The sequence below is a fragment of the Rhododendron vialii genome, chromosome 4a (assembly GCF_030253575.1).
Source record: "Rhododendron vialii isolate Sample 1 chromosome 4a, ASM3025357v1".
Taxonomy (NCBI): Eukaryota; Viridiplantae; Streptophyta; class Magnoliopsida; order Ericales; family Ericaceae; genus Rhododendron; species Rhododendron vialii.
This window is the reverse complement of record NC_080560.1, coordinates 687810-711723: the sequence shown is the minus strand read 5'-3', so window position 1 is coordinate 711723 and position 23914 is coordinate 687810. Positions and strand designations below refer to the sequence as shown.

Sequence of the window (23914 nt, the reverse complement as noted above, 5' to 3'; positions counted from 1 at the left end):
ACCATATCATTTCCGCTAACAAAAAAGTTTAAGCATTTTACCATCTTGTTTTCACTAACAAAAAAATTGTCAACAAAACTATTTTTTGCTACAATAACTATTTTCACAAACCCATCAACAACTTGGACTTCGGGTTGGTCTTGTGTAGTGAAATGTCCAGCCCCCTGCTGCAAACCTCCAAGCCGTTGGATCGTGCATCCGACGGCTTGGATCTTATCTCGGCAACCAACGATCAAGAATCATTCATTGCCAATATGAGATCTGAGCCGTCGGATGTACAATCCGATGCCTCGGAGGTGCGCAACACAGTGCTGCGCACACCACTGCACAACACCATCCCCATTTCTAATAATTTATTCACTACCGAAAATAACTTTTCTCAACAGCTTATTCACTACAAAAAATACCAAACAAGTTCTCAACCACAAAAAAAAAATATACAAATTGTTAATTACCGGAAACATCCCTAAATTATCCACATGCTTGGTCGGAATTAGAAACACGACGTACCCCGGGGAGGGGAGGGGAGGGGAGGGGAGGGATAGAAATAGGCCAGCAAACAAACACAGGGTAAAGTCTATCGCGGGGGGTCGCAATAAATTACTCTATCACACAAACCGAACTACTCCCAAATAGACAGACGGCGTTTCTCCTTCTCCTTTCTCCTTCTTCGTCGTCATCTTCTTCCTCTACTGCATATGCCTTCCTCCTCTCCAAATAGATAACACTTAGAAGTTTATCATCCATACGTATACAAAATATATATCCAGTGTAAACAGGAGTACGGAATCGAATTACGGAAGAAGAAGAAGAGAGTTGTGAATTCCGAGGAGGAATAAGAGGACAGAGAAAATGGCGATGCGCGACCTCGTCACCGGTGGGGCGGCTTGCGCTGTACCGGGCTCTTCTTCTTCGTCGAATCCCTTCGGTGCTTTAGCCAACACCCTGATCGGTTCTTCTTCTAAAACTCAGGTTACCCTTCCGCTCCCTCTCTCTCTATCTCCATCGAATTATGTGTCAACATATAATCGTTTCGATAATTCTACTAGTGTTTATGATATTTGACCTGGTTTCAACGCGAAAACATCTGTCCTTCGGCTTCTGTATCGCTTTGGGAATGCGGTCGAGTTAGTTTCTTATAGAGGCATGCAATTTCTGATCAGTTTCAGCTGGCTAGTACGATGTTATCGAGGACTGAACTTATTGCTCTTCGGAGAATTGTTTGAACTTATTTATTATTGTGGTCTGTTATCTGAGATACTGTTTGGTTTGGCGTATTAAAGAAGTTGAGCAAAAATTAGAGCAAATCTTTACTTCCAAATGCAGAACAACTGAACGAGTTCTCGAACTGCTATCCAAAATAGTAATGATCTTAAATCTAAATTATCTCTTAAAGTTAACGGAGTCGGTAGAAGTATTGTATTTGTATGTTGAGCATAAACTGTAAGAAGTTTCTAGGAGCATTTGTAAGCTATTGGGCTCCGCTTGGATAGGCGTGGATTCAAAGGAGACATTTGACGTTATTTTTCAACAAGAATAGCTCAAATTTAACTGAATTTCGACATTGCGTGATCTTTAATTTTGTGAGCTTTTTCATGATTGATTTGAAATACCTTCTATTAGGAGTGATTTGAAATCCGTTGTCTTTTGGACTGCAGTTATAAAAGGACTATAATGAAAAACGTCTCTTCTACATCTAATACATCTTTCGCTTTAGTTTCACTAGCAACCCATAGCTAAACTTCACATACAAGTAACTGGATTTCGACATTGCGTGATCTTTAATTTTGTGAGCTTTTTCATGATTGATTTGAAATACCTTCTATTAGGAGTGATTTGAAATCCTTAGTCTTTTGGACTGCAGCTATAAAAGGACTATAATGAAAAACGTCTCTTCTACATCTAATACATCTTTCACTTTAGTTTCACAAGTAACCCATAGCTAAACCTCGCATACTGTTGTTTAAAGTGAACATTAATCCCTTCGTTTGCAACCCACATCTCTCCAAACAAAACCGTCCATTGTGGTATTGTAGTCTTGGTCTGTCTGGGGTGGTTGCATTTGTACTCATGAACACTCATTCATGTTATACGTGGGCTAATCAAGCAGGAAAGGCTGAAAGAGATTCCTACATCAACAACCACCTATTCGGATGGTAATGTTTACGCAGGAACTGATGAGCCGTTGACTACACTCCCAGGTTCAGAGTTTGACCGTCCACTGCAACCTAATGTTCAGGTTCGATCTTGCTTTTTGGTAAAATTTCTTCTTGAACACATTGGGTTACTCTCATGAATTTCAATATATGTCAGGGCGCAGAATTTTTCCGGGGCTTCCGCAGTGCAGATCAGGGTAGACTTGCAGACGTTTGGGAGGAGATACACAATCCTCAGCTTCCTTATTCCCAAGGAAGAGGCAGTATAACCCATTTGCCTGCAATAGAACAAACAATAAGACCTAATAATCAATTGCAACCAGATTTTGATGGTAAAATTAAACCCTTTCTACTATTCTGTCATTTTATGGTGTGAATATAGAATTTGCCTTGTATTCATGTGAGGGAGCAGTTTCTAGAGATCTTGCTTCTCACAGGAATTGACCCATTATAATGCAACGTCATATGGGTAGTCTTTATTATGTTCTGGTTAAAATGGAGTTCCACTTTGTGGTCCTGATGACATAACTTGATGAAATGTCGTCAATTTTGCAATAAGTGGTGTTTTTTGTTTGTTGTTGTTGTTGTTGGAAAGTTAAGCATTTTATAACCAACCAAAAGAAAGGGGAAAAAGGAGCAAGGGAATGTCTTTGAACTCCAACAGACTATACAAGTAAAGACCAAAGCTCCTACCCAACAAAGGGCCAGGAAAACAATCAACTATACGAGAATTTAACACAGATCCGGAAACAAAAAGAGGAACCCCCTAAGCCTCAAACAGCCGTCGATTAGCTTCAGATGAGTCCACATTACACCATCCATATAGACAAGCTCGAATGCTTTCAACAATCTGATCGCCCAAAGCCCGTCACTCCACACCTCTCTGCTGAAAAATTCTATTTTTCCTTTCTCTCCAGAGATGATAAATGGCCGCTGCAAAAACTAGTTTGAAAACCATGCATTTGATAGTTTTCCCCTTACATAACTGGATACTCCAAACAATCTCATCCCGCAAAAACCAAGAAGCTCTATAGATGCTACATTTTGACAAAAGCAAGCGCCAAACAGCTGCAGAAAAGGGACAGTGGAAGAAAAGATGGTCATGGGATTCCTCTCCACCCCCACATAAAACACAGCTCTTCTCACGGGTGACCCCCCAAGCCATAAGCCTATCTTTTGTTGCCAGCTTCCCATGGAAAGCCAGCCACTGAATCAAAGCCCAATAAGTGGTGTTGATTTCTATATTTTATTGTGTGGATTAATTTGAGTGTGATTGTGCAATTTCATGATCTTCCCCATTGCTGCGTGGAACGCCTGTGTTTGGACGAGTGGATTGTTTTTGCCGTGGTTCATATACTATGGAGTCGAACTTATTATTGTTTTTGTCATTTAGTATTTTGGAAAAACTAAACAGTGGTTGGTTGGATAGATGTTTCTATTCTGCTTTCCTGATGCTGGCTTTGAGAATTACTATAATTTCATTAAAGAAAATGATACCCAACTTCTAGCAAGGTATCTAGTTCTTGTTAGCAAGGACATGTACTATGCAAATTCTGATGAAGGTGAAGTCTACTTTAAGTGTCAGAAGAGCAAGACTCGATTAGCTGAGTTAGCTGAGAGGACTTTGACCTGTAATAGTGCATTATGACCTCTGGAAAATGATGGTTTGCAACTTTGGACATGGGTCCTGTAAGGTGAACTTTTTTCTTCTGCATCCTGTTTCAGGGCCACCACAAAGAGTTTTATCAAGTTTTCTGCATTCATTTGTAAATAGCAACCAAGGTGGTATACCATTTCGTCCCACTCCACTTCCAGTATTGGGATTGTCTGAAGGTGACAAACAATGCATACGTGATCGCAGCAGCATAATGGCTCGACATTTTTTTGCTGATAAAAGTGAAGACTTCATCGATGCACAGGTGAGTACTCATGCTGTCCATAAGGCTGCATGCTTTTCTTCGACTTTTGGAATCAGGTTTATTCTTAACTTTTGTTTGAAATCATTGCATCCATAGTTTCTTGAAATTAAGAACCGTGGGAAAAGTAGTGCTTTTGAATAATGAACGTATTTGGGTTTTGTAGATGCCAAGTTCTTGTGTCAGAGTCTCTCTTTCAATAGTTTTGTTCTATAAAAAGGTCCAACTTGACTAGCTCTATTGCTATCAAAAAAAAAAAAAACTTGACTAGCTCTACATCTACTATCAGCACCACTTAACTGATCCTAGTCTAATGCTGAGTTTTCTAAACCATTGTGCTAAGTGCTAACTCCTACGGTGCTATTGTCGTACTTGGTTATATTCATTCACCCCATTTCCTCCAAATTTCTTCAGCTTACGTTTCGTCATTTCAGATCCAATCAGAGTCTCAGACTAATCCTCTTTGACCTTTCACCCCACCATCACTTTTGGCTACTTTCGTTGGATGATTGTCGCCTCTAGAATGCATAACTCCCTCCTATTTAGCACACTACCAGTTGTACCTGGAACCACCTCAATCTCCGCTGAGCTCTGCTCCAGCGACGCTAATTCTTCCAAACAAATGGAATTTACCTACTTAAAAATAGATTCAGACCTTTTTTGTGGTGACTTTTCTCCACTGAACTATTTACTACTTAGTTATCTAGCTGTTTCAAAATTACCTCACCAGCCTACTTAGATGCCTATGGGCTGAGGGGAGGACGTAGGGCACTGCAGTTCGCAAGATTTCAGAGTAGTCCCTTTGTCATCAAGTCCTGGATACCAATGAGCATCTTAGTGGAGTTGGAACTAATAGGATTTGGTCGATGAGCATCCATTGATGTGATAAATGTTGATATCTTTTATGTGATTATGTCAATGGAACTTCCATATAACTCCTGCTTTGATCTGTGTATTTTGGACTTTTTTTCTTCGTCTGTTCATTGCTTGAAAGTTCATTTCGTCAGGTAAATGCATTATTATCTTCCTTGGATATTGATGGTGATATTCGGGCAAGGGGACCGCTGCCTGGTAGATTTCGTGAGCTTGAGGACTATTGGAATGAATCTCAAGGTATGATGAAACCTGGGCCTCACGCTGCCGATGGATGGGTTGCTGAATACACGCAACGCAGAGTAGAGCACAGTGATCCTAATGCATGGGCTCATTCATTTGAACTACAACATGGTGCTAATGGTTGGGCTTCTGAATTCGAGCATGTAAGAAGTGATATAAGAAGTATGGGATTTGCATTGGCAGTACCATATTTTTGTAGCCAATGTCTCCTCTGTAATTTGAATTTACACAATTTTTTTTGATATTTCAGCCGTCTAAGTATTACAGTTGTTAAAGGTCAAGGAAAATTGAAGATTCCACTAGAATTGGGGTAACAGGCTAGGAACACTCGTGTTGCTTTCGAAACCTGCATAATGAACCTTGATGGGCTTTCAAGTTAGGCTAGGGTCCAGGACATTGAATTATGTTGAACATGTAATTGGAAAATTCAGTATAGTCATTCTTTTTCAGTGTCCTCCAAGCATAATCAGGAATCCTCAGTCGTTTGTCCTGCTCTAGTATCCTTTATCCATATTTAGTTCTCGTAATACATGTGTAAAATGTTGTGAAGCCTTTGTTATCCCGTTGAATTTGTCTATCCGTAAGTACAGCTCTTGTTCTTGGATACCCTAGGATTGTACTAAATATATTTGTTACTTCTGGTTCCGTTTGTTGTTTTTATGACTCCAGTATGCACTTATTTGTTGTTTTGCAGGAACAATCTCAGATTGCATCACTAAATCAAATGAAAGGTGCAAATATTGCAAATTTGGCTGCTATGGAGCAGACTCGTATGTTAGCCCACACATTAGCACAAAATAACGACCCTAAGTTCCAGGTATTTGCTGCCCTGATAGTTGTCCTTCGAAATGAACACATGGTGCTTGTGCTTTTGTGATGGGCCATGTTTGTTGTCAGGCGAGTTCACGAATATGATTTTTTTTTTAATTTCGTTTGTGGAGAACCAGAGCTAGTTTATGTGAAGAATGAGTTGCACGTTTATGTAAATAACAGGAACCAGTATTTATCTGAATTGTGGCATGAACTATGGAACATTTGTTAGCTGTTAAAGATGTAACGACCCGACCCAGCTGACTTGCTAACCCTTTACCTAAACACGTGGCTCAAAAGGTTAACCTCGGGTTATTAGTAGCTGGAGGGCCTTTACTTATATTCCATTTTACACTTCCCACATCCACCGATGTGGGACTCTTTCATTCCCATGGTGGTGGGTTCTCACAAAAGATCCATTGATTCAACTGTAGCAGACTAGCAATCACTTACTGTGGCGTGTTCCACATGTGACTGATAATTAGGTAGCCTATCTTTTGATGGAGTAACTAGGTACATTATTGCGCTAATTTATAGTTCATCAACATAGACCAAGATGCCATATCTATCATGGAAGATTACCATCATACCGCCAGCGGAAATCGTAGGAGCTGCTGGATCGAGAAATCTAAGGGAAAAATATTCATGCCAAGAAATACTTCACTAGCTGGTAAAGATGATGAAGTTTTGTAATGAAGTTAGATGGAGACATCATATAAGAGAATACATGGATTACAGTGTACAGATATTTCCTTTGGAATTTGAACACGATCTTAAAAGATTGCAGTGAGTTGTGAACCTGTTTGTTGATTATTTTATGAGTTGTTTTGTTGCCTTTTAATAAATACTCATTGGGTTTATGGGCATACAGAATTCAAAGTTCCTCCAGTTTGTATCGAAGATGAGTCGTGGGGAAATAATTATGGAGGACAATCAAGTCAAGCCAAATGCAGTATCTGCACCTGGGGATTGGGCAACTGAATATCAACAACAGTTTAATGGAGGTCATGCATGGGCTGACCAGTTCGCGCATGAGGCAAGTATAAATAATTGTCAAATGTTCAAGTTTTACTAGTCAGTGATATGAAAATAATAATGGCTGTGTGAAAATTTCTACTTTACTTGCATTGAATGTGTTGTTCATTATTTCTTATCCACTGTGTTGAAAATTTAATGAGACCCGTTCATGAAGTTTGAGATTATGAGAACTTAACTCTACTTTTTGTGAGACCAAAACTAAGGTAGGCAAAGTGAAAAAGGCTTTGAAGAAGTGAAATTTGCACCAGATGGTATTCCTGTCAAAGTTTGGAAGTGCTCTAGCAATGGAATTGTTTTGTGACTTATTTTCCTGACAAGATCTTGCATACTAAGAAGATTCCTGGTGGATGAAGGAAAAGTACTACCACCGTTTAAGCCTTAAGGAATTAACGTTATCTTTAAATTCTTTTTATAAGTTTCGAATTCTTCCTTTTGCTTTGGTTTTGGAAAATCTTGATTGCAATAATTTTTCATGTCTGATGGTCAATTTATGTCTTTTGTTTCTCGGACCAAATTGGAAGTCTAAACCTAATCCTCCTAGTTACTTATACCGTGAGTTACAGTTAGATGTCAGTCAAGTTGCTCCAGACAAACTCCTTTTATGTTCCTTTGTGCTCCTATAGTAATGCTTTGTGGTTTTCAGAATTCTTTTTATAAGTTTCGAATTCTTCCTTTTGCTTTGGTTTTGGAAAATATTGATTGCAATAATTTTTCATGTCTGATTGTCAATTTATGTCTTTTGGTTTTCGGACCAAATTGGAAGTCTAAACCTAATCCTCCTAGTTACTTATACCGTGAGTTACAGTTAGATGTCAGTCAAGTTGCTCCAGACAAACTCCTTTTATGTTCCTTTGTGCTCCTATAGTAATGCTTTGTGGTTTTCAGATTTCTCGTGGACCAGATGGGTGGGCTAGTGAGTTTGCTGCAGAACGTGATCAAAATGGATTAGTTGATGACCAGTGGGTCAATGAATTTTCCAAATTGCATGTTCAGGACTGGGCTGAAGAATTTGGGAATCAGTTCGGTGAAGGGGCATTGGGAGAGAATTCTGCTGATAACTGGGCAAATGGCTATGATGAGTAAGTGCATTTACCTTGAAAGGAGGGATTGTCATTTAGTGCTACTCTCTTTAGTGATTAAATATTTTTAACTAGTTGATTTGAAATTTTTCGGCCACATGAAACAAACACGAGCTGTTGTGTTTTGTCGTTCGATCGATTCTCTTCAAACTGTTTATGATATTATGTTCCTTGTTTGCCGATTGCCTAAACTCCACCTGGAAGCTTGCTTCTAACTTCAGTAGTTATGACACAACACGTATAACAGTGGAGTTACAATAGATCATTAGAATTTCATTATTTAATCCTTTCTGTATGTTCTTTTAGATTTTTACTTGTTACCATATGTTATCAAACATTTCGTAGATATTGTTTGTGACCACTTTACTCCAAAGGAGCATGCTCGAGCTTAGTAATTATGAGTCCTATGACAGAACAACGATGTAATTAGTTCGATGCTCTCTTCATTCTAGGCATTTAGTGTTTTCAAGAGGGGAGGAATACATTCAACCATCAACGTTTGTTTTGCAAAGAAGTATCTTACGATGTTCTTGAGGAGAGTTTCCGTTCATTCATTGTTATGTAATCTTTCATCTTCGAAATCTACTCTGAGTTTTATGTTTTTGTTGTTTTTTTTGCATGAAACAATTGGGAATCAATAAATAGTTACTTGAATGAACAAATAGCTGCCAAGCAACGGTCAGAGACTTCGAGGGGGGTTTATGAGTTCTCTGATATGAATCCTTACGTCGGTCACCCAAATCCCTTGAAAGAAGGTCAAGAGCTGTTTCGCAAAGGTCTTTTGAGTGAGGCTGTACTTGCTCTTGAGGCTGAAGTACTTAAAAACTCTGACAATGCTGAAGGCTGGAGGTTACTTGGAATAGCCCATGCTGAGAATGATGATGATCAACAGGTTCGAATAGTTGTTACATGGATTGTCTGATTTCCTTCCTGTATATGTTGGTCTTGAACCTGTTACACATAATCTTCTAAAACTGTTCTTGTTGCAGGCTATTGCAGCCATGATGCGTGCTCAGGAGGTTGACCCAACAAACCTGGAAGTTCTTCTTGCTCTTGGCGTGAGTCACACAAATGGTTAGTGATTGATTCTCTCCTTGGGCACAGGGATGTAGTTAGTGGCTGCCAGATTACATTTGGCTAAACCTCATTATTCTCGCTATTTTTCTAGTAGAATCTTCATGATTTCCACAATTGAATTTTGTTTGGTCATAAATTTCAAGTTCCTAGAAATTTATTTTGTGAAAAATGGCATGGTTGAGAGTCTGTGAGAGGCCCAATTTTAGTTTCAAAATAACCACACCAATCGTATATTGGCAAATGTTTCAGAGTTGGAACAAGCAGCTGCATTGAAGTACTTGTATAGTTGGCTACGCCATCATCCAAAGTATGGGACGCTCGCTCGACCGGAGATGTCTGATTCTCTGTATTATGCTGATGTACGTGTTTATTTCATCAAGTTTGAACAGATAGTTCACCAAACTCCTGTCAACAGTGCAATGCACATGACCACTGAAAACACTCATCTAGTTGGTTTCTTTGTTTTGATGGTTTTGTTATTTTGTCTGAGATCCTGTACTTGGTTTGAATATGGCACAGGTTGCTAGATTATTCAATGAGGCTGCCCAAATGTCACCTGAGGATGCTGATGTACATGTAGTTCTTGGTGTTTTGTTTAACTTATCCAGAGAATTTGACAAAGCCATTGCGTCATTTAAGACTGCTTTGAAGCTCAAGCCACGAGATTACTCTCTTTGGAACAAGCTTGGTGCGACACAAGCCAATAGTGTCCAGAGTGCTGATGCAATAGAGGCTTATCAACAGGTAATCCTTATTTGATGAGTGCTCCCTCTTTTTGGATATCTTGGTTAAGCTAGATAAATGTCATTGTTTACAACTTCTACGTGCATCCATGAACGACATTGAACTTCCAGTTCCAGCTGGGCTGAAATCTTATGAAACGTGAAACCTCTTTCCACTTTCAGATTTCCTTGTATTGGTTGAATTTACTCTTGGTTTCCATGTTAACCTACTCATGCATTTACTTCGTTTTTTCCTTTTGAGAGCTATCTTTGTTTATTGGGGTGTTTAACACTGAGCACGACGCAAGCGATAAACCATACCGGAAGGACGAGAGAAGCCAAAAGGAGGCCGCATATAAACCTCTTCAGAGAGATTGCCATTGAGAAAAGCATTCTTTACATCCAACTGAGAAAGAGGCCACTAGTGCACTACGGCCACTGAGATCAAGGTGCGAAAAGTGGTCATTTTGGCAACGGGGGCAAAAGTTTCCTCATAATCAATCCCATACTCCTGAGAAAACCCTTTAGCAACTAAGCGGGCTTTATACCGTTCTAAAGAACCATCAGAATGAGTCTTAACCTTGTAGACCCATTTGCAACCGATTAGATTCTTACCCTCCGGAAGTGAAACCAACTCCCAAGTCTGATTGTGAGCAAGAGCAGTAAGTTCAGCTTGCATGGCATCCACCCAATTGGGATCATTGCAAGCTTCTTTATAGGACCTAGGCTCAAAATAAGTGTGAATGTGGGAAAGGAATGATTGATAAGAGGATGAGAAACAGGTATTAGTAAAGCCATATTTTACCGGTGGTTGACGATTGTCGCAGACGGGATACCGGCGGGCAGGCGGATCAGGATCCGCAGAGGCAGATTGGGGAGCAGCTGTAGAAGTTGGACGACGGGTGTAGACCTGGGTGATCGGAGCACAACGAGGTGATGCTGAGGGGGCTGTAGAAATATCAGATACCTGAAGAGTGGAGGTGTACTCTTCGGGAGGCACATCCATATCCATAGAAAAGGGGTCAATATGGATCGAGTCTTCTTTGGCTACTAGAGCAGTGCGAGGTGGAAGAGTAAAATAGGGAAGACGCTCTAAGAAGACAACGTGCCTTGAAACATAAAGCTTTTTGGTCACAGGATCATAACACCGATACCCTTTTTGATTAATGCCATACCCTAGAAAAACACCTAAGACACAACGGGTGCTGAGTTTAGTGCAGTCTTTCTTGGGGAGGAGAACAAAACAGGTAAAACCAAACACTCGAAGAAGAGAGTAATTAGAAACCTGACCATAAAGCTGCTCGTAAGGAGAGCTACCAGAGAGAAGAGAGGTGGGAATCCGATTCAGGAGATAGGCTGCAGTGAGAACAACTTCTCCCAGTAACAGGACGGGACGGAGGAAAACAGGAGTAGAGACCGAGCAGTATTAAGAAGGTGACGATATTTTCTTTCAGCTCCACCATTTTGGGCAGGAGTGTCAGTGCAAGACGATTGGTGGATAGTCCCAAGCGAATTTAGGAATTTATGAAACTCTGAGAATGAATATTCCCCACCCAAGTCAGATCAAAGAATTTTAACTGATATAGATAACTGATTTTGAACCATGGTATGGAAATTCTTATAAATCGTAAAGAACTCAGATTTGTGTGTCATTAAGTAAACCCAAGTATACCGACTAAAATCATCCACAAAAGAGACATAATAGACAAAACCACCTTTAGTAGCAACCGGAGAAGGGTCCCATAAATCAGTGTGAACAAGCGGAAAAGGCGAAGTAGAAAGCTGACATTTTTGCAAACTTACAACCACTGCATCCTGAAATATTACTGACTGAAATATGACCCAAATGACCTGACTTAACTAAAAGTTTTAGACATTCACTAGACAAATGTCCTAATCTAGAATGCCAAAGATAAAACGGAGATGATTTATGATCTAAACAAAAAGATGACGTAGTAGTGGAAGAATGTTTTATTGTGAGATGAAAGTGCTCCAAAAGATAGAGATCACCAACTCTACGGCCTACCCCAATCTGCTTCTTGGAATCCCGAACTTGCACAACACAACCAGAGGAAGAGAAAACAACATCAAAACCAGAGTCGGATAATTGGCTGATTGAAAGTAGGCTCAAAGACAACTGAGGAGTATAAAAGACATTAGGAATAGACAGTGAAGGTGCAGTAGAAGATAGAATGGAACGAATAGAAGCAACATGCATGGGAGAACCATTGGCTGTGGCAATACTAATAGGAACAGCAGGTGGCACACAATTATTAAGAAGAGACATATCAGGAGTCATATGATGAGAAGAGCCAGAATCAAAGATCCAAGCTGTGGGTTGGATATCTGAGGTGGGAGAACCATGCAAACCTGAGTGAGTGGTAGTCATGGCAGAAGCTTGGGGGGAACCCCCTCGAATGGCTTCCATGTAAGCCTGAAACTACTGAAATTGTTCATAATCAAACTCTGGATGTGCACTACTGGAGGCTGGTGTTGCCAAGGCTGCAGGAGGGCGAGAATGCTGTTGTGGTGCCCAAGACTGATGCGGGGCGTGAGGACCAATTGATTGAGTAACATTTCGTCCCTTTGGCTTGGGACGGTTAGGGCATTGATGCTTCCAATGACCCTTCTGATGGCAGTAGTTACACTCATCTTCAGGAATTTGAGGCCTTGGCTTGGCCGCAAATTGGACAGGATGAGATGCTGGAGTGGGCGAGTGATGTGCCGGATATTGGCCAGATGGAGCAAATGGGGCAGCAAAGACAGACTATGAGGGAGGGGCAAGATTAGCCACTCTAAACCGCGTTTCCTCAGCGATAAGCTCATGAACAGCACCATCTACTGAGGGCAATGGAGACCGATGCAAGATAGCCCCACGAAGAGGCTCAAACTGAGTCCGAAGGGCCATGAGAAACTGAACAAGTCGTAGCTCCTCACGAAATTTGACATAACTATCAAGTAGTTGCATTTTTGAAGGTTCCATGAGAGCTAACTGATCCCAATAAGTAGTCATTTTGTTATAAATTTTTTGAATGGATTTATTGTTTTGGGTGGTATTTCAGATAGACATTTCAAGCTCATATCGTTTAGCAAAATTTGATTCAAGATACAGAGCTTGTAGATAATCCCAAACTTTCTTTGCTGTGTTATATTTCGAAAATTTCATGCCAATACTTGGTTCTACGGAGTTGTGAAACCAAGTCAAAATTTGTGCATTCCCTGTGTTCCATTTTCCCATGGCAGTGACATACCTTGGGTCTTTTGGATCAAAAGGAGGTAGCGTAGAACCATCTACGTATCCCCACATTTCTTTACCAACAACAAAAACTTTCATCACATGAGCCCAGTAGGAGTAGTTGTTACCGGTCAAACGAACACTAATAACCTGATTTTTATCGCCAGACATGATGCTTACAGAGAAACGCAGTCAAAAAAGAAAACAGAATACCAGAGTACTAATCTGCCTTAGACTGGTTCGTCAGAGCTGTAACAGAGGTCGCCGGAGCTACTGTAGTGCCGGCAAGTGCTGCTGGAGGTTGTCGGAGTGTGGGTAGGTCACCGGCGGTTGGAGATGGATAGGTGTCGATTGCTGTGGGTATTTCTTGTGATTTGGGTTGCTGAAAAACAAAGAGAGAGGGAACGATAGTAGCTGACAGAGGGAGAGAGATCTAAGGATAGAAAACAGAGATCTGAGCAGGTTAAGGTTTCGGAACCCGCTCTGATACCATGATAGAAAATAGAGAAACAGAGACAGAAAATACTAATGTTATTTCTGAATGAATTACAATGAGGTGAGTACACTTTTAAATAGAGTAAAGCTTTGCCTAAGAAAGAAAGATTACAAGATTTGATTACAATATGATTACCCTATGATATAATTACGATATGATTACCCTATGATTATGCTATGATTTGATTACGATACATGTCCTAAAATAGCATATTACAAGAAGATACAGAATATATATTCAAGATACAGAATATATATTCACAGAATACAGGGAACAACTGTCTGAATTTGTTGTCATGTATTTTTATCTTGGGTACCTAGTTTGATCAAGATAAGATCTATGTATGAAGCAAGGGCTATTTTGGCACGCTTTTAGGAAAAATAAGAATCAAAATAGAGACATAGGAATACCAAATTTCTGATACAAATGGAGCAATTATAGATGATTGGAAGGGGAGAAAGTGGAGGGGGGAAATATGAGTACCTTTTCTTTTGGGAACAAAAAAGAAGCATGGGTGATTATGAAAACTTAGAGAATTTTAAAGTTATGGAGAGACATATGTACTGTTGCTCGCAGGAAAGTGCATTTAAGAAAACCATTTTGGTAGTAAAAAGTAGGTAGACCAGGGGATTTTCCAACCTTCATCACAAACGAAATAGAGGTTGCATTCGAGAATGAAGTGCATCAAACGTTCTCTAGTATACATGACCTAGTAGTTATATTAGACTTTTTTTTTGTCAGCAAGTTATATTAGACTTAGAAATGTTCTTGCGTGGTTACGTTAAGATGTTGGTTTTGTTTTTCACTGTGCTAAGATAAGGTGATTGTAAATCCTAACAGTAGGATGCCAATGAGAGTGTTTGCACTGCCAAGGCTAAATTTAAGGAGAGGGAGAGAGGGAGATTCATCATATTTCATCCCAATGAGAGGATCCTCATCCGATATAGAGAGAAGGGTATCAACAACCACTTTAATGTTTTCTTGTTTGGCATGGGTACTTATTTGCTCTAGACCAACAAAACAGATCAACAGAATTTAAATGCAACACCGTCATTTCTCCAAAGGCTTATGATATCATAACTAGATCAATAGAATTTAAATGCTTAAACCATTTATTTCATTTTAAACCATATAATGGATCCAACCATAGGCCATCTATTGTGACCTTCTTACCCATTAGGAATTTTAGTGTTAACTAGCATCTTTTAAAGTAACATACATATCACAAGCTGCAAGAGATGTACTCAACTACGAGTACAAGAATAACTAAACCTTGTAGCAGTGTTCTAAAACAAGAAATTAATCGCTGGCGGGGTCTATCAGATTAGGTCCGACAAACGATTAATCGCCGATTACTAATTAATATGCACCGATTAATCTCTCGAAGGTGGCCGACCACCCGATTAGCGCCTAGCAACTCTTAGAACATTGCCTTGTACGCACCATCGGGTGTTATCCCGTACAAGAACAACTAAACATTGTTTAGAGAGGCATCATCAGATGTTATCCCATATTAAGGTCCCCCCATATTACTTTCTGCAGTCCAGTGTCAAGAAAAGAACACGTGAAAGCAAATATTCACCTAAAGAAGATATGTTAGCTTCAAATTCTTGAATGGAACATGCTCCGCTTTCTTTGCTAATACAGAGATGACACCACTCAAGCAAGATAGACTTTTATTGATTGCTTGACAATGAGAGCAAAAGCATGGTTGGAAATATGTAATGCAAGTAATGTTGTTGTATCGTGGTTTCTAGTTTCATGCATTTTATGGTTTCATGCTTTAGTTGATTTGTGGCGAGACTTGCATTTTGCGTTTTAATTTCCCTGTAAAACATGTAGGCATCAATGCTTGAAATCTACAACGAGTCTATCTATGATTTGCTATCCAGTGGCTTAACACGTGCATAAAATTGTGGTGTGGGAAAGTCATATGCCATTAAGCATGATGTCTGCAACGTGAATGGCATATGGCTTTCTCACACCAGAACTTTCTGCACGTGTTAAGCCACTGGATAGCAAATCATAGATAGTCTCATTGTAGATTTCAAGCATTAATGCCTACATGTTTTTCAGGAAAATTAAAACGCAAAGTGTAAGTCTCGCCACAAATCAACTAAAGCAGAAAATGCTAGAAACCACGATACAACAACATTCCTGCATTACGTATTTCAACCATGCATATTTGCTCTCATGGTCAGACGATCGATAAAAGTCTATCTTACTTGAGTGATGTCATTTTTGCATTGGCAAATAAAGCGGAGCATGTTCCATTCAGGAATTCGAAGTTAACATATCTTCTTCATGTGAATATGTGCTCTTTTCTTGATACTAAACTGCAGAAAGTAATATGGGATAACACCTGATGGTGCCTCTCGAAACAAGGTTTAGTTGTTCTTGTATGGGATAACATCTAATGGTGCCTCTCGAAATAAGGGTTAGTTATTCTTGTACTCGTAGTTGAGTTGTGATATGTATGTTACTTTACAAGATGTTAGTTCAGTTAAAACTAAAAACTTTAATGGGTCAAAGGTCACAGTAGATGGTCTATGGTTGGATCCATTCTATGGTTTAATATGAAATAAACACATGAAGTGTCCTTTTGAATGGTTTTAGCATTTAAATTCGGTTTATCTAGTTATGGGATCATAAGCCTTTGGAGAAAGGATTGTGTTGTATTTAAGTTAGGTACATAAAATTTCTCCATTTTGAGAATTGCATGTGCGTTCAATTAGGATAACCGGATGTCCGGGCTAGATTGTGCAGGTTTGAAATGTTTGGCCTTCATGGGAATAGAACCTGTGACCTCATGGAGCACATATTGATTTCTCACAATCACTTGGCCAAACCCCTTGGAGTTACCCAAAACAAGTAAAAACAAAAAATAATGTTTGACCTTGTTTACACTTGTTATATGAGGCTGTGATGATAAACTCAAAATAAAATCGTGTTGAGGCCCTAAATTTAGACTTGGTGAGGCAAACACAGAGGGTCTTGTGAAAGATAGGGGTTTTGTAAGATGACTTTACTCTCTCTCTCTCTCTCTCTCTCTCTCTCTCTCTCTCTCTCTCTCTCTCTCTCCTTCCTTTTATGATGATTTTGGGGTTCTGATCTGGTTTAAATCAGAAGGGGCATTTAAATTCCGTGTATCTGGTTTTGAGATCACAAGTCTTTGGAGAAAGGATGGTGTTGTATTTAACTAAGGTATAAAATTCCTCCATTCTGAGAATTGTTTGTACGTTCAACCCATGCCTAGAGGGTGATTCCAAGACATGTTTGTCAACATCTCTCTTGACCCTTCATCAATTGGCGAGCCGATGTGCTCTCTTAGATTTGCTGCCAATTGGTGTGTGAGCCACTCGTTTGGTTCCCTAGTTTTGGTATTGTAGGTACGCTGTGGGATTAATAGTTTTGTACTTGTGGTGAACAATAGTCATGTACTGCCCAAAGAGGAATATGTAAAAGATCCTATAGTTGTGATTTCAATCTGCAATGTGTAACTATATTCACTCCTTCATGATCAAGTTTCCATATTTCTTTTCTTGCTTTCCATTTTGTGCTATTAATGTAGTGATGCTATTGGCTTCTCAGGCACTAGATTTGAAGCCTAATTATGTTCGTGCATGGGCTAACATGGGGATCAGTTATGCCAACCAGGTTATTACATGTTCTTCCTTTTTAATGGTTATTAATTTAATATTATCCAACTTTCAGTATTTCCGTTGAGAGATGTACACAATGTTCTTTTTTTATTTTTTACCCTTATATATATATATATATGGTGGGGAGGGCACCGGCCATGACCCCACCAAAATGTCGAGCCTCCAGAGGGCTGGATGGATTTCTAAAGGTACTACAATGTTGGTTATCCAAAATAAATAATTTTTTCTGACTATTTTGTGTTAAATTAAAACAAAACAAGGAAAGTCATCCTTCAACGCCCCTGTGGTCTAGAAATTTACTCAAAACCCCCCATATTGGTCTGGATTGAGCTGCAGTTTCCATCTGTGTCAGCAATTTTGCCAAAAAGGTTATATTGCTCCAAAGTTTCTTATTCTGTTTTTTTTTTTTTTTTTTTTGTATGTTTTCTATGCATCCCCATCTATCTATCTCTCTCTCTAAAAGAATGACTGCTCACATTCCCACAGTCTTCCTCCCACTTTTTCCCGCAAAACTTAACCCTCCAGATACATTAATATCCTTACCTCTGTTAATAATTAAGCTTGTCTTGAGTTGAAGACATTCATTGAACTATTTTCGTTCCTGTTTTGTTTTTATTTTTGTGTTAGTTTTGGGATTTCCAGATGATGTATCTTCCTCAGAAAGGAATAAGCTCATATAATATGCCAAGTTGCACATATGTGCTAGAGCAATAGTGCCAAACAATTTGTTTATTAACATGAACATGCATGGGATGAATGACCTATATGAGAGGGAGATCAACTTAACTCTGTCATGCCTCCTATGAAGTGTTGAACAACCCGCCAGTCAACCAAAAATCCCTCCTATGAAGTGTTGTTGAATCTTCTATGTAATCATTTGTTGTCTGTAAACATTGTTTCTGTTTTCCCACATTTAGGGTATGTATGAGGAGTCCATCCGTTACTATGTCCGAGCTCTTGCAATGAATCCAAAAGCAGACAATGCCTGGCAATATTTGAGAATTTCTTTAAGGTATGTCCATTGAATGGAATAACTCTTTGTTGCATCTATGCAATTCAATTATGACCCATGGGTGAACTATCTTTATCTCCTCTGCAGTTGTGCTTCTCGGAATGACATGATGCAAGCTTGTGATTCCCGGAATCTTGATGTTCTCCAAAAGGAGTTCCCACTGTGATTTTGCTTTATTTGATTGGAAGCTTCCTCGTTCTTCATGTTTAAAAGGAAAGAGCGATTGGGGATTACAGCTTAATCTTAACAAATAATCCGGCTTTATCATGAATGGGAAAGCTGTCCCAGTGTAGGGAGACGAAAGATTAGATGTGGCTAATCTTGTTCCCTAAAATTTATTCCTAACGAATTGTACCATTGAGCTCCTACTGGTGTGACTGTACAATGTTTATAGTACTATAAAGGCGGCCATTGTTAAAAGGGGAGAAGAATAAGAATAGTGATGAGAGTTGTATGAATGGTATTTGTAATACAGAATGTGAAATTACTGAAGTTCTTGCAGACATGTTCATGGTGCATCTGCGTATTACTTATGGGTTATGGCCAAACAGGTGTTTTGGTTCGAGTTGATTATAGTAAAACCTTTTGGACTTTGGAAACTCATTCATCCTCCCTTTCGACAGTTTTACCAGCAATCTGCAGCTGCCCCCCTATCGACCAGGACATACAGAAAGCTATACACTATCCGTCCCAAATAGACCATGATACAAGTACGCTGTTTCTTTCAATGCAAAAATTACTTGCCCGGTGCACTTTCATGAGAGTTATCCAAATCTGTAAACTCACCCGCTGATGGCTCATTCAATCCCTGATTTGGCAAATGTAATTAACTAGCTTCAGAAAATATAGAATGAGCTTGATTTATTTGTCATTCTAGCCGAATTCAAACGAGTGACTTTTGGTTCTCTTGGTACAGTATAAGATTATCCAACTGAATTTTGGATATAGATTGTAAGTATTCATGTTTGATTTGCCTATGTAACGATTGATTTAGTCTAATCATCTAATAAGTGGAACAACAAGTGAGTGCTCATCATTATCGGGAAAAGAAAAAAAAAAACAATTGAGAGCTCATCTTGTCACCCACACTCTCCAACAGTTGATGTAAACGTTCTTCCCCACACCGTCCATTATCACAACTTCCTCTCCAATTTGAGGTCGAGGCATCTCCATTTGCTTTGAGAACTAGTAACCTTTATGGAGAGGTTTTTTTTTATAAGCCCTTTATGGAGAGGTTGTTCCCTCTCTTGTTCTCTATCTCCAACTCTTGAACTTAGCCAATCCTAGACATTATGAAAAAATATTTTCATTGCGAAAATCAACAAATTCCGTCAATTGACTTAACAAGTGGAGACACGTCATTGTACGACTCAAAATATCAACATAGGATGTAATTTCTAGAAGATAGAAGATCATAACGCATTACTCAGAAGCCTCGAGAGAGGTCAGTGTAATCAACCTAAACTATACGTAGTTAACACAGTCACATAAAATATTTCGCTCTTGCTTTCGATTCTTGTTCTGTGCCGGCGGTCTCAATCTTTACCGTAATCCCACGTTCCCCTCAAGTTCCCCCGCAGTCCCGCACCGCCTGAGCATGTGAGTTTAAGCTATGCACTGTACTGATTACTGAGAATTTGAGAGAGAGAGAGAGAGAGAGAGAGAGAGAGAGATGAGACTGGGCTTGGCACGTCCGTCTCTCTCTATATTCCCTCCCATCCTCTCTCGCGCCAATTCAGTACGACCCATTTCCTGTTCAATTTCCCCACCACCCACTTCGCTAAAACCCCATACCCCACTCTTTCTCCGGCCACCCATTTACTCAGCCACCCTATCCGACCTCCAAAAATGGCAACAATGGGCCAAGAACCTCGCCTCCTCAGTTGGGTCCCACTTCACCGACTTAGACAACGGCCCCGACCCCACCCTCTTGCACAGAGAAATCAACTGGCTCTTGCAAGACGCGCTTGAAAACCCCAAACTACGCTTAACCCACTTGGGTACCGACGACGGTGACACGGTTATGAAGATGAGGGCAGAAATGGAAGATCTTTATACGTTATGGAAGCAGAGGATTGAAGACAGGAGACCGTTTCAGGTTCCTTTGGCCTAAACTTTTGAGTCCTTTTTTACCGTGTTTTTTTTTAAACTTTAATTTTTACAAGATTCGGGTCAAATATTTTGGTTAATATGTTCGCTTTGAGAAGAAAGTATAAAAATATAGACGAAAGTTGAATTTTTTTAAAGAAACGAACAGAAAAAACAGTCGATTAGCGTCTTTTAACGTCTGTCTTGTATGAATTTTCTTCAACTTTGGTCTATATTTTTTATTCTTTTATTTACGGTATGAAAATTGTGACGAAAAGCTTAAAAAAATAACTAAAAGTTAAATAATGCCGTGCAAAATATTAATTTCGTTCAAACTAATTCTCAGTATTTGGTTGGGTGTGAGCATTGGAGGGACATGGTGTTGAGTGTTGAAGAAGGGGTTTTGGTACCAAGGCCTGAGACTGAGTTGATTGTGGATTTAGTGGGTGATTTGGTTAAGGGGAATGGAGAGTTGAGGGAAGGGTTGTGGGCTGATTTGGGGACCGGGAGTGGTGCACTTGCTATTGGGATTGCGAGGATTTTGGGGCCTTGGGGGAGGGTCATTGCCACTGATTTGAGCCCTATTGCTGTGGCTGTTGCGTCTTACAATGTTCAGAGGTATAATTTGCAGGTCAGTGATATTGAGTTTGCTCCAATCAATGATTGTTTATGTGCTTTATATTAATCTTTCTGTTTTGTAGGCAATAGTGAATTTCTATTGGTAGTGGACAGGAATGGTTTAGAATTATATGGAGTTGAGCTAATGCTGCCCTTTTCTTATTAACAGAATTGTATATGACTAGTATTACAAACACCATTTACTTAAAGTTTTTTGTGTTTGATGAGTCTTTATTCATCATGAAGCCCACACTATTTGGTTTAGTTTTTATTCGAGATGGTGTGCATACAAGTGCGTAAAGTGTGCTAATTTTCAACTTAGTTTACAATTCTATAATTTCTATCATCAGAAAATGAGCATACATTACAAATGAGTCGTGGTGCCTGCAAACTTCCGGTTGATGCTGAAGTGGACCTACCATTCAGAACAGTTAGTGTAGGTTCTGAAAGGGAAATGTTTCATGACATTCAAAACTTTGAGGTCCTTTCATTTTCAGACTAAAACGCTCATCATGTGGTCTAGGATTTAAATATTGACACTGCCACATTGTAAATAGGGGAAGGAACAAAGAAGGATAGGGGAGTAGCCTAGAGAGATAATGAGAAACAAATGTGAAAAAGGTGAAGCTCGTTCAGTATGTAGCACAAACAAGTGATTGACAGCGTAAAAGTGAAGAATATGCAAAGCCTAGGCAACTGAGGCAAAGGAGTGTTTAGCCTTCCTTGTACACTTTCTCATGGTTTGACTGCAAAAATGAGTCCCTTCTTGTGGTAATCCTCCAAAATGAGCCCAACTTCAAAATTCTGAAGATCATGAAATTGGAAAGAGATTGGGATATTTTATTATGTGTTCTTTGAGCATGAGTGGTGCTCTTAAAAATCCTCGTGCTCTTTTCTATCTCTAATAGAAATTCTCCAATCGTTCCTTGATGGCTATTCCCCCATTGTACGTATGACGTAGGAACGTTATTATGATCCTGACTTGAAGTTACTCCTTAGATCATGAATGCTTCATATTTCTCAAAGAACAACCATCAAAAGTTACCTTGATCCAATTCTACATAGCGTTATATATTGTGATTCTGAAGCTTCCGTTAAATCTCTAACTCAGGATAAAATCAAGATAAAGCTGGGATCTTGGTTTGAACCTTTGAAGAATGTTGAAGGACAATTTGTGGGTCTTGTGAGTAATCCACCATATATACCGAGCGATCATATTATTGGTCTACAAGCTGAAGTTGCCAAACATGAACCAAGACTTGCATTGGATGGGGGTGCCAATGGCATGGATGAGCTACTCCATCTGTGCCATGGGGCTGCTTCAATGTTGAAACCCGGTGGATTTTTTGCATTTGAGGTATCAAACTTTCTCTAAACTTAGAATTTTCTTTTCCACTAATATGATCACTTTCAAAACCCACAACATTATATACCTTTGAGGTTGTTTTGAATGTGCTTATAGTCTCTCTCCGAGATTGATCTTGTGCCCATAACTTGATGCTGGTTTATTAAACCTCTGTTAATCAAGCATATAAAATGTTGCAAATGGATTTGGGACCAGGGGATATACATGCATGCATGTTTAGCAACCAGACTCAATTTGTTATCTCTCTTCCTAATAATCCTATTCATGTCCATGGTGGGTCTATATAGAGTCAGGCCCATCTTAGTAGGTTAACAGCATTTCTGCTGAAATCTGCACGTCTTCCAAAGCACGGTATGTCATATGGAGGATCTCCAAACACTAGAAATTTCTTTTAAGTCTTCTTTATTAGGAGAATGATGTGGATTTCCAAGATCTATGAAGCTATGCTTCCCTCATCAACTCGAGATATGTGACCTGCATGCAAGTTGGGCTCGTGATGCCTGCCCCACTCAACCAGAACAATGTTGATGATACATGCAAGTTTACAATGTCCAAAATTTTGCTACTTCTTCCGTACAGTTGTATCCATCTTAAATTGTGCTGCTAGTTAATGTATTTACAGACCCAGACTACCGACCGGCTAGGAGTCCGTCCACATTGATTTAGAGTTTCAATTTTTTTTTTTCATTTACTCGGCAAATTCTGCAACGTAGACATTTACTAGGCAACTATGTGTAATTCTTATTCGCAACAAGATTCAACAAAAGTTTGCTTTTTCTTTGTGGTCGAGGTCGTGGACATGGTTTGAATCTGTTTCACCAGGATGATGCCAATGCATTTTCATAGTTTTAAATGTTTTTCTCGGTCTTGCTGCAGACAAATGGTGAAAAGCAGTGCATGGTTCTCGTGGATCACATGCAAAAGGAGTCTAAGAGCAGCTTCAGTGGTGTAGACATTGTTTCAGATTTTGCTGGTAACAAGCGCTTTGTGACTGGATTCAGAGCAAAGTCACATAACCCAACTAACCCAAATGAGTGGACCGTAAAAATAAATTGAGGAATGTAGAACAGCAAGTGATAAATTGAGGGCTCAGCCTCGGCTTATGATATTGGGCTTAAGATGGGAGTCTGGGACGGGCGAATCTTGATAAGGGCCTATACGTTTCAGAAAAGGCCCAATATCATGGCTCGGTTTGATTTCTTGGATGGGCTCGGCTTGTTGGATCAATTCAGATGCCTCTCTTGGCTCGGCCCAAAAAGTTTTCGTAGGCACCTTTTCTTTTTCCTATTTTTTCGGTGCTTTGGAAATTATGTAGGCACCGTCTGTTATATTTGAAAATTGTCCTATAGCTTGTTTAGACTGTTATATATAGCCCGAATCTCTGTTGCCTTGAAAATTTTAGCTCGCAAGCTTTGAAAGACCAGTTTGGCCTGAGATCGCCTGTATATTGAAAAATTGCGTAAAAACTTTTCCAACTATTTTGACGACGCAGCATTTTTTTGGCTTTATTTGAAAGCATTACT

The 23914-nt window shown here is 39.5% G+C and overlaps 2 protein-coding genes across 3 annotated transcripts; both read left to right on the top strand.

The window, feature by feature from the left end:
- Positions 1-579: 579 nt before the first annotated feature.
- LOC131321868 (peroxisome biogenesis protein 5) lies at positions 580-18824 on the top strand. Its single transcript, XM_058352841.1, has 15 exons — positions 580-972; positions 2111-2239; positions 2314-2488; positions 3882-4075; positions 5080-5331; positions 5883-6005; positions 6870-7034; positions 7922-8115; positions 8761-9007; positions 9105-9189; positions 9442-9551; positions 9712-9936; positions 17237-17302; positions 18225-18319; positions 18407-18824. The coding sequence occupies exons 1-15, from the start codon at positions 853-855 to the stop codon at positions 18483-18485; spliced, it is 2259 nt and encodes a 752-aa protein (XP_058208824.1). The 5' UTR covers positions 580-852; the 3' UTR covers positions 18486-18824.
- Positions 18825-19494: 670 nt separating this feature from the next.
- Positions 19495-23869, top strand: LOC131321872 (uncharacterized). Of its 2 annotated transcripts, none has more exons than XM_058352849.1 (4): positions 19495-20417; positions 20754-21038; positions 22137-22382; positions 23268-23869. In XM_058352849.1, exons 1-4 carry the CDS (start codon positions 19992-19994, stop codon positions 23445-23447), a joined length of 1137 nt encoding a protein of 378 aa, XP_058208832.1. In that variant the 5' UTR covers positions 19495-19991; the 3' UTR covers positions 23448-23869. The 2 variants fall into 2 exon arrangements, with proteins under 2 accessions (XP_058208832.1, XP_058208833.1); XM_058352850.1 differs by lacking the exon at positions 23268-23869 and adding an exon at positions 22679-23075 and having other exon boundaries at positions 19532-20417.
- Positions 23870-23914: the final 45 nt, after the last annotated feature.